This window comes from Atta cephalotes (genome assembly GCF_000143395.1).
Source record: "Atta cephalotes unplaced genomic scaffold scaffold00040, whole genome shotgun sequence".
NCBI lineage: Eukaryota > Metazoa > Arthropoda > Insecta > Hymenoptera > Formicidae > Atta > Atta cephalotes.
In genome coordinates, this window is record NW_012130104.1 from 1,336,117 (window position 1) to 1,345,745 (window position 9,629).

At 32.9% G+C, this 9,629-nt stretch overlaps 1 protein-coding gene across 1 annotated transcript; it reads left to right on the forward strand.

Moving 5' to 3' along the window:
* The first annotated feature begins 1,295 nt into the window (after positions 1-1,295).
* Positions 1,296-4,029, forward strand: LOC105622111. Its single transcript, XM_012203543.1, has 3 exons — positions 1,296-3,356; positions 3,465-3,666; positions 3,752-4,029. Exons 1-3 carry the CDS (start codon positions 1,296-1,298, stop codon positions 4,027-4,029), a joined length of 2,541 nt encoding a protein of 846 aa, XP_012058933.1.
* Positions 4,030-9,629: the final 5,600 nt, after the last annotated feature.

A 9,629-nucleotide genomic window follows, 5' to 3' on the forward strand; every position in this document is an offset into this window, starting at 1 on the left:
AGAGAGGAAACAACTTAACTAGAATACACACACACACACACACACACACACACACACACACACACACACACACACACACACACACACACACACATATTGCAAACACACCAATTTTGTCAGTTCGCTTAAGTACTGAGTGATATGTATAATTGCTTTCGTTTTAGCTAGAAATCTGTGGTGCAATTCTAATAATTATTAAAATGCAAGCGATCTAGTAGGAAAACAAGCATTGTATACTGCAGTCGTTAATTAAAATATTTTTACAGTATAATATTTGTATCATATAACATTTACATAATTTTATATTTTCTTATTTTTGTATTTTTTTATTTTGCAAAGCATTACAATTATAAATCTATTTCTTTTAGTTTTATTACATTTAGATTATATACAGGGTATCTGGAAATAATCGTCAAATATTTCATGGGCAGATAGAATGGACTAAACTGAGTCGAAAAGTCCTCTACTATTTTATAATTTTTCCCAATAATTAACGAGATATTAATCCTTAAATAGCCAAATACTACTGCGAAGTGTATACGCCTACCGATCGCTTGGCGCGCGGGCTGTGAGGAGCGGAGATAGCCTGGTAAACGCGTCGTTCGAACTATGGAGATTTGCGGCGGTATACGCGATACGGGGTGCTCGGCAGCCAATCTCCAACTCCTACGGCCCGCACGCCAAGCGATCGATAGGCATTTAAACTCTCTGTGAAAACTAAGCCTATGACGCATTCTCTATTCCGCAGTCATTTTCCGTACCATGTGTTTCACTAAGGATGAAATCACACGGAAATCAACATATGGGATAGATGATGCGTAATTCGAACAGTCAATCAGCGCTCTTTCGTATTTTTCTATTCCATGTCTTTCCCACGATTGGTTGTTTGAATCACGCATCCTCTGTTCCGCATGTTCATTCCCGTACCGTGTGATTTTACCCTAAGTGGAACACATCCTTGCACGCATGCTGAAATTTATGTCAGGCATAAGTGCCGTCTGCCGATCGTGGACGATTGTAAATTAAGGGGATGACCCATGGATGTCCCCTTTTATAATAGCATTTCCTTTTTCTCTTACTGCATACATATACAACTAATGCTGATAAGTTGTTCCCGCGATCGAGTTTGTTGAATTTTCTGCGTATTTATTATCTAACAAAGAAAATTTTCATTCTAAATTTCATCATTGTTCAATATAGGTTATACTTCTAAGGGGATTTCATTGTGAGATCGAAATAAGTGGCGCGAAGTCATCGGGAGCAAGCTGTCGACGTTTTATGGATCGCGACTGTAAATGGACAGTCCGCCGGAACCAACGCCGGCGAAGAAGAGGTGTATCTCAACGAACGGGAGTAAAATGCAGCCATTGGAATGTGTACGACAATTCCAGTTGCCACAACAGTTTCCTAGTACGATAAAACAGGCTTTGAAGAGTGGTGTAAATATCGCTGAACCTACCACGCCGATTATTATGTGCCCGAATACCATGAAGATATCATCCAATATGGAGAACCAAGTTCCGTATAATCTACAGAAGCTGAGAATTTTATCTCCAGGTGGGAGAGATCTGGGAGAATTTAATGTAAAGATGTGGTCTGCTGATTCGTCAAAAGGAAACACTATTACAATTACCAAGTCTAATTGCAAACCTAACGATAAGCCACTGACACTTCCGTTATCTCCAGTCTTTCCTACAAAATCAATTCCACGAATACTTAGGCAAGGTTCCTCAAAAATTCCAAGGAGAAATTTGATGGAAGTGATGCCTTGCAGTAGGACCATTCCTTGGATAGATAATACTAATGTATTGCATCAGCAAAAATTTACAACTAAAGATAAAAAGTTAAGTAGTCAAAATATGAAAGGTAAGGTAGAAAAACAGATGCCTAATAATAGTATTAATACTGATAAGGCACATTCTATAAGTGAAATAATTTCTAAACGTTCTATATGTCAAACTATTAATAACGGTAATCAGAAATACATAATATATTATGGAATTAATGATACAGACATTCATAATCAAACAAAAATTCTGGAAACTGAAAATAATGAAATGTCTTCTACAGAAACATCATTGTCTAACGATATTATAGAATTACCATGTCTTGCAAGTAATAAGAAGCATAAAATAAGTTCTAGTAATAAAAATAACATACCATTGTCTAGGGAAAGTCTTAAAGTAAGTAAGGGAAAATGTATCGCTACTATAAAGAAAACGGAAAATGGAAAGATAGTTACATCTCTGAAGAGTGCAACAAATCTTGTGCAAAGATGTAGTCAGACTGATAACAATTTAAATCAAAATAATAATAGAAAAAGTTTTGCTAAAAATGATATTTCATATGATACAAATAATTCACATGAAATAAAGTCTGACATAGTTCCTAAAGTGTCCGAAAAAACACAAAATGTTATGACAATTATACCTAACAATAAAGCTTCTACGTTTAATCAGAACGCAACTTTGACACAGAAATGTAAAACCTCTTTGGCATCTGGAAGTATTAAAAATGTAACAAATGTCACAGGTCGTAGTATACTTAGACACAATACAAAGCATGACAATACGCAGAGTAAATATTCAAAGGCAGAATTTCGAAATGATAAAGTAGTCACTGACAATTATGTGCGACCAATTTCAGAATTACGACAAATTAAAGATGTTAGTATAAACATGCAATCAAATGTACAGAGCAAAGATTGTTCTAAAGATTTGCCGCAAAAAAATTTGTCAGATCGATTAAATATTATAAAAAAAGCGATGGACAGTATAAGAGATGACGAGCTACGTGAGCTGGCACTCAAGGCTTTGGCAGATTGTGGCATCGGAATTGAGAGACATGTGCCGATACGTCCACCAGAAGACCACAAAGCTGTACACGACACGCAGGTACAAACCATAGTGTTTGGACTTCTCGATCCCAAATCCTTTATATTAATAAACAAGGACTTGAATGACATTCACAGGCTAAATCAGATTACTCTTTATGATATGCCTAATGATGAAAATCTATTAGTAAATAATCCACATTCTAATAATTCTGTATCCAAAGACTCTAATGTAATTGGGCAAGAAAGTCCTTTTGATTTAGATAATTTTATAGAACAATTTTGGAAAGAAGATTCAGATGCACTTAAAATGAAGGAGACTTTATCGATGACGAGAGTAAGATGTAATAATCTTTTGGAGCATCTACAGAGGGACTTTGAAAATGTTAAACGATACGATCAAAACGGTATGTTGAATATACATAACGCAGTCGTAAGCGATAACATCTATCTCGTTCGAAGACAACTAATGGTACTTCAATACTACAAACAAAACATTGATATATTAACTGAAGATGGAACGGTGAGATTATTTCCTCTATCTAATTTCGAATTTAATTTTATTTATCTTATTTTAAAAGATAATATAATACATAATAAAATAAAAACATAATTGTTTTATGCCCTACAGACGAGTTTGGAATTGGCAATCAAATATGACATATGTAGCGAGATCGTGAAGCTCTTACTCGATGCTGGGGCACAACCAGTGATCCCGAAATCCTTACATGAATCAGCAGTGATTATAGCTAGCAAGCGTTCGTCACCATTGTTATCGATGCTTATTAGTCGAATTTCAGATCCAAAATTGCTTGATCAAATTGATTCAGAGGGTAAAACTAATATATGTGCAAGAGAAAATTTTAGAACTGATCTCACAAAATATCCTCGTTAACATGTATTTATTTCTTTTCCAAGGTCTCGCGGCATTGCATTATTGTAGTATGCGTGGCAATTTGAAAGGAGTCAAAGCGCTTTTGGCAGCTGGTGCGACTATAGATCTAAAGGATATGAAATCGGGACGGACGCCTTTGTTTCATGCAGTAGATAATGATTGTACGTCGGTGAAAAAAGCACTATTAAAAGCCGGTGCTGTCACAAATATTGCAAACTTCGCGGGACAAATGCCCTTGTGTATATTTTCTGATTCGAAAAATCTATCTTTTGGATCATCATTGACAAAAGATACAACGTAAGATCATTTTATTTTTATTATTTTTATAAAATGACGTCTCTTCAATGAGATATAACATGTGTTACCCATGCAAGACTATATATTTCAAATAACATAACATAAAAATTACTAGAAATAATTTTAATTTAATTTGAACTAGTCAAAACAACATAATATTTCTATTAACGTGAACTCAACTCTAATTTTATTCGTACGATTACTGTAAAAAATTTCAACCGTAAAATTGTTTACGATAGAATTATTAATTTTAATGAAAGTATAGATATTAGTTTATAAGTTAATTAGATAATAGAGGCCATTTAAATAATTTGGTAAAGGAGTTTGATAAAAAATCGTAAATATTTTCCAGTGTTAATACATACTCACATATCATTAAAGAAATACTGCTTAAAAAGAACTTTTGTAACAAGAAATAGAAATATTTAATTTTAATAATGCTACAAAGATAGGTTTTGATATTTATGTACATAAGCAATATTGTACTTTTTGTATATTATTTATTAATTACTGTAGTACAGTATTAGGATATTATTGGTCGGATATTATGGGGTCCCCTATAAAACAATTTAAAAAACAAAAAAATTTTTATTGTATTTGCTCAATATGTATCTCCTATTGGTGTTCTGATATACAAAGTTAATTTTTATTCAATTGTGCTCGATTAATATCAGGGATAAATGACATTACATGCATAAGTAATGGCCTATGATGCAGACTTAAGCATTCTGTAAGATAACGTTCTTCTTAAGGTACGTTTAAAATGCTTACATACATATATTTATGCTTCATGAAGCAAGTTGTATCCTATATTATATATCTATATTATATACAATTTATATATTTGATTTAACTCTAAGTAGATGTTGGTAAATGTTTATAAAAGTGAAAAATGGACAGATTTCATCTAGGAAATATTGAAAAAAGAACACTCAAGTGTTCTAATGATGATCATTGAATATAACAATTTGTTATTAATTTTTGTGCAACATTATATTCACATTAGGAAGTACATTTTATAAAATATTATCTCTTAAAAGCTGTCGCAAGAATAATAGTTTTCATAACTTAGATAAATCAATATTTTTGTATTGAATTGCAAAGATCTTATGATAATATTTGAAAAACAATTATTAACGTAATTAAAATAATTAATCCAGGTACTGTTGTGATTGTAAATATTTAATTTAATAGTGTTATATACATAATTACTATTCATTATATGTAATGCGAATGATTATGAATATACACATTTATTAACATTTTATGTAGTTATTGACAATATTGCATACAATTAAATAAAAGAAAAAACAAGCAGACTATTCTTATTAATTCATATATTTCCAAATGTATTTTTACTCATAATATTTAATATATATCTAATTATAAATTAAGTTTAAAACTAGCTACTTACAATTTAATAGCTACATCAGAGTAATGTTAAATAAGTGTATATCATTAATTTCTCACAACCTGAGCTAGTTAACAATAATTGCTAATTGAAATTGATGCAAATTTAAGAACGGAAAAAACCATCAGAAGTTAAAGAGGACTTATTATGGTTCTTTAAACGAAATGAAAATTACAAAAATGAGTAAACTTACTAGGAGTTAACCAATGAAGTTATAAATATTCTAGTAAATTTGATCATTTTCGTAATTTTCATCTCGTTTCAAGAATCGTTTCAAGAAAGTTTAATGAGTCTTCCAGATATGTAAATCGTCCGAATCATGAAGAAGACAAGGGCTGTGTTCCAAAATTCACAGCACTGAAAATCTACAGTTTATGTCATATATACTACATATTTTTGGCATTAGTAGTGAATTTTGGAACACACTCAAGACTTCGGATTCTCATCTAGCACAGACTTGCATAAAACCGATTCTACATTAGTTATAAGATGGTCGTAAGTTTGTTGCGACAGCTAATATGAAGTATTAATTTCAAAATGCAAGTTTCAGATTGGCTGTCGCAACAAACTTGCAATTGGCTTGCAACTAATGTAGAATCGGCTTAATGTAGAATGAGCTTAATGCGTGCAGATATCTTTTCATGGCGGCAATTAGTCACAATTTTTGTAGCGATCGGAGAGTCATGTGACTCCATCAGTCGCTTGAAAGTTGTCAGTTGCTTCTGTAATTTGATTTGATTAAAATTGTAGCGACAATAGGCGATAATTGCTAACATTTGAATTTATTTTAAACCATGCAATTTCTATTCTGCACAAATAGGAATCCTCCAAAATCTTTTTTTATATGTTTTTCTATCTGCAGACGTAATTGTAACAAATGCTGTATTAAACAGTCATTTCTTCCTAACCTCTTCTTACTTGTTATAATTTCATCATAAACATTTCTTTTGCTACTCACTGACATTTCTGTATATATTTAACAGTGTGACTGTACCACTCGATATATTTGGCAATAAAGGAGATCCTTTTACACCATTAAATCGATTAGTACGCATATCAAATTAGTGGGGATTAAATACTTGATACATCCTTATTTACACTGATTTGCTTCAGAACGGATCAAGTTAGGTCTACATGGTCTAAAGCTACTTTTTTATGCAAGCAAAGAAAAGCATTTATCCTCACTCCGTCACAATTCAAATCTAGCGTTGTATAGCTATCGCCTCCTTCCTTTTCATGGAGCGAAGTTTCACTGGCGAAGGTTATGGCTCCTACACATTGGATACGGAAACCAATGAACACATTAAGAACTTCAATGTGCAGAAACCATAATGGCTTATAAATAATGGAGCGTTGAATAAACAATTCAAAAAATTGATCAATCAAAAAATGCTTCGAAATATTTGACTAAATCAAGTGGGCCATAGCCAGAGTCAGCGTTGCTTCGCTCATAGTTATCAAACTTTGAACGCTTATTTGCTGGATTCGTCATTTTGATGAAAATTGATAGAGAGGAGATAAAACGCCTTTTACTTACTGCGTAAAATTACATAATTTCCTCCTGCACACAGAACGCGGCAACGATTGTTGTGCGGCGGAAGTTGGCGCAACAACCAATCAATGTTTTGCTTACTCGAAAGTAACAGGTTAATATGTATATATATATATATATAATTTTCACCGCGCGACAAAAGTTGAACTCAATCCAACTTTTTCCGCGCAATGGAAGTAGTATTACATCATTTCTAGAAGTTTTGCAAAGTGGGGTCGATTTAAGAACATAGAATGCAACAACTTCCGCCGCACGGCAAGTGCCGCGTTTTGTGTGACAAGAGCCATCAAGCCCGGTCTTACCAACTCCGATTAATGCCTATTTCCACCAATGTAGATTAACTTTAATTTCGGTTCAACTTACTCTTTGTTTTTTTCTAGTTCTAAAGATTAGAAAAAGAGTAAATTGAAGACTTAGATTAAAATTAATCTATGATTGATGGAAACGGGCATAAGGGCGACTTTTACTAAGCTCCGGTTAACTTAAGGTTTGTTTGCGTTACATGTTCTAACATACTCTAAAATGCTCCTACTGTAACATTTATTTAAAACTGACTTTTCATACACAGCACGCTGCGATTCGTTGCTATTGGTTAAAAATTTTATTTGAAATAACGAAAAATACCGACACAAAATACATTTTGCCGTATCTCATTGAAGTTCAATCGAACAAGGAGCAGCAAAGAATTCGAAGTTGCGAAAGTCTGCAATATTTACAAAAAATTTTATGAAAATTGAGTACATTTACAATGAGTACATACAATGAGTACATTTTTATTAAGATTTGAAGTAACGGGGATATTCTAAATTCTAAATAATTACCTAATTGTTCAAATTATAACAGCATTAATAGTTATCATATAATCATAAATTATCTTTTTAAATTTTCCATATTAATTTTCGAGCTGAACAAATAAAAAACACATATTTGAGATAAAACTTTAATACATATGCTGTTGTCATTATTTCTTTTCATGCATAATAAATGCAGTGGAAATAATTATGAAAAATTTATATCACATTTTTGCTATCGCAGCGTACTGCACATGAAAAGGTCTCTTAACGCGCTCGTTGAAGTGAGTAAAAGCTAAATAATAAGAACTAAGAACACTATAAATGTCAGTATTCTGCATTTTTATTTCTTTCTCCACTCCTTGTTCTGTTACCACTCCACTGAGCTGAGAAAGTTATGGTTGTTACGGTTGTTATAGATTATAGCTTCTAAGCTGTTGGAAACTTTGTAGCTTCGTTATTTATGTATTTCCGCACTTCGAAATTTTATCATAAGACTAAGAGGATATAAAAAAATTGAAATATTATATATTTACGAAAGCAAAAAAATTTATAAAATGCGTTGTTGCGTTGTGGTAAACTATATCAATAGATCAGAAAAAGATATTCGATTATTTAAATTTCCTGTGAATAATATTCGTCGGTAACTTGCTGTATTGCTGTAAAATAAATACATACTTGTGAATAAATATCACTACTTTCTCGCAGATGAGAAATTTCAATCCTTTTCTTCAAATTGACATACATATTTGGTATCTTATCTAGAAATAATTTGAACGCCAAATACTCTTCAGGTCCTGCACTAATATTACGATAGATATTTAACTGATTTTGAGAGCAAAAATGGAATGAAAGGAGCTACAAATCATAACCTATTTCAAGCAGCAAATCATAATCTGTAATGACTATAATCCGTCACAGCTACATGATGGAATGGGAACAGAGCAAGGAGTGAGAAAAGGAATAAAAATGGTGGATGTGAATACCTACGTTTCTAGTGCTCTATAAGAACACATTGGCCTAGTTTTCATCGAGGATTTAATTCAGATTAGAATGTAAGAACCAACTACAGTCAAGTATCCCTGTTACAGTCGAACAGGGGAATGCTCGACTGTAATTGGTTGATTCTTACATTCTGGATTAAATCCTCAGTGGAAATTAGGCCATTGGAGCATGTTGGAACATGCGATGCGATAAATCTTTAATCAGTTTAGTAACTTTGCAGAATTCCAACTGATGGCTTCTGCACATTGGAACTGCTTGCTGCGTAGTAAAATGTGATGCGATAGCCAATAAGCTTACTCCTAATGAGTTCATTGGTTACCGCGTCTCATTTTGCGCAAGTGTTTCCGCGTCCAGTGTGCAGGAGCCATGAGAAAAAAATGAAGAGTCGGAGAAAAAAATGAAAATTGAAGAATTAATATAGTGGCTGCGTTCAGCGAACTCAACAGTTAAGTGCATAGTCGCTGTTATTGATGTATTTTTTTAGATCATCCAATCAACATTTTAAATTTGGAAGAATACATCAATAGCAGCGAACGCTCACTCAACTGTTGAGTTCGCTGAACGCAACCATTAGATACATTCAGTAGGTCTATTTGCGTTACATGAAATCTCAAAATATTTTTGCACTTAAAATGAGATAGATACATATTTTGCCTTAAAAAAAGAAAAAGCAAAGATAGTAGTGAAAAGATCGAGCGCAAAAGTGCAAGCAACGCGAACAGACTTAGTACTACGACCTCCTATAATCGCTCAATGAGCGATTATAGTACTGCGATAATTCTCCAGAAGAGCTTCCTTACCTCTGATTTCGATGAAATTAGGTTCATTCGAAGCGTTTTTACGTA

Excerpts from the sequence above, each read along its gene's own strand:
- LOC105622111 (XM_012203543.1), top strand. The coding sequence starts at position 1,296 with ATGGACAGTCCGCCGGAACCAACGCCGGCGAAGAAGAGGTGTATCTCA. Across the intron at positions 3,357-3,464 it reads TATTAACTGAAGATGGAACG|ACGAGTTTGGAATTGGCAAT; the intron begins GTGAGATTATTT and ends TATGCCCTACAG. Across the intron at positions 3,667-3,751 it reads TGATCAAATTGATTCAGAGG|GTCTCGCGGCATTGCATTAT; the intron begins GTAAAACTAATA and ends TTCTTTTCCAAG.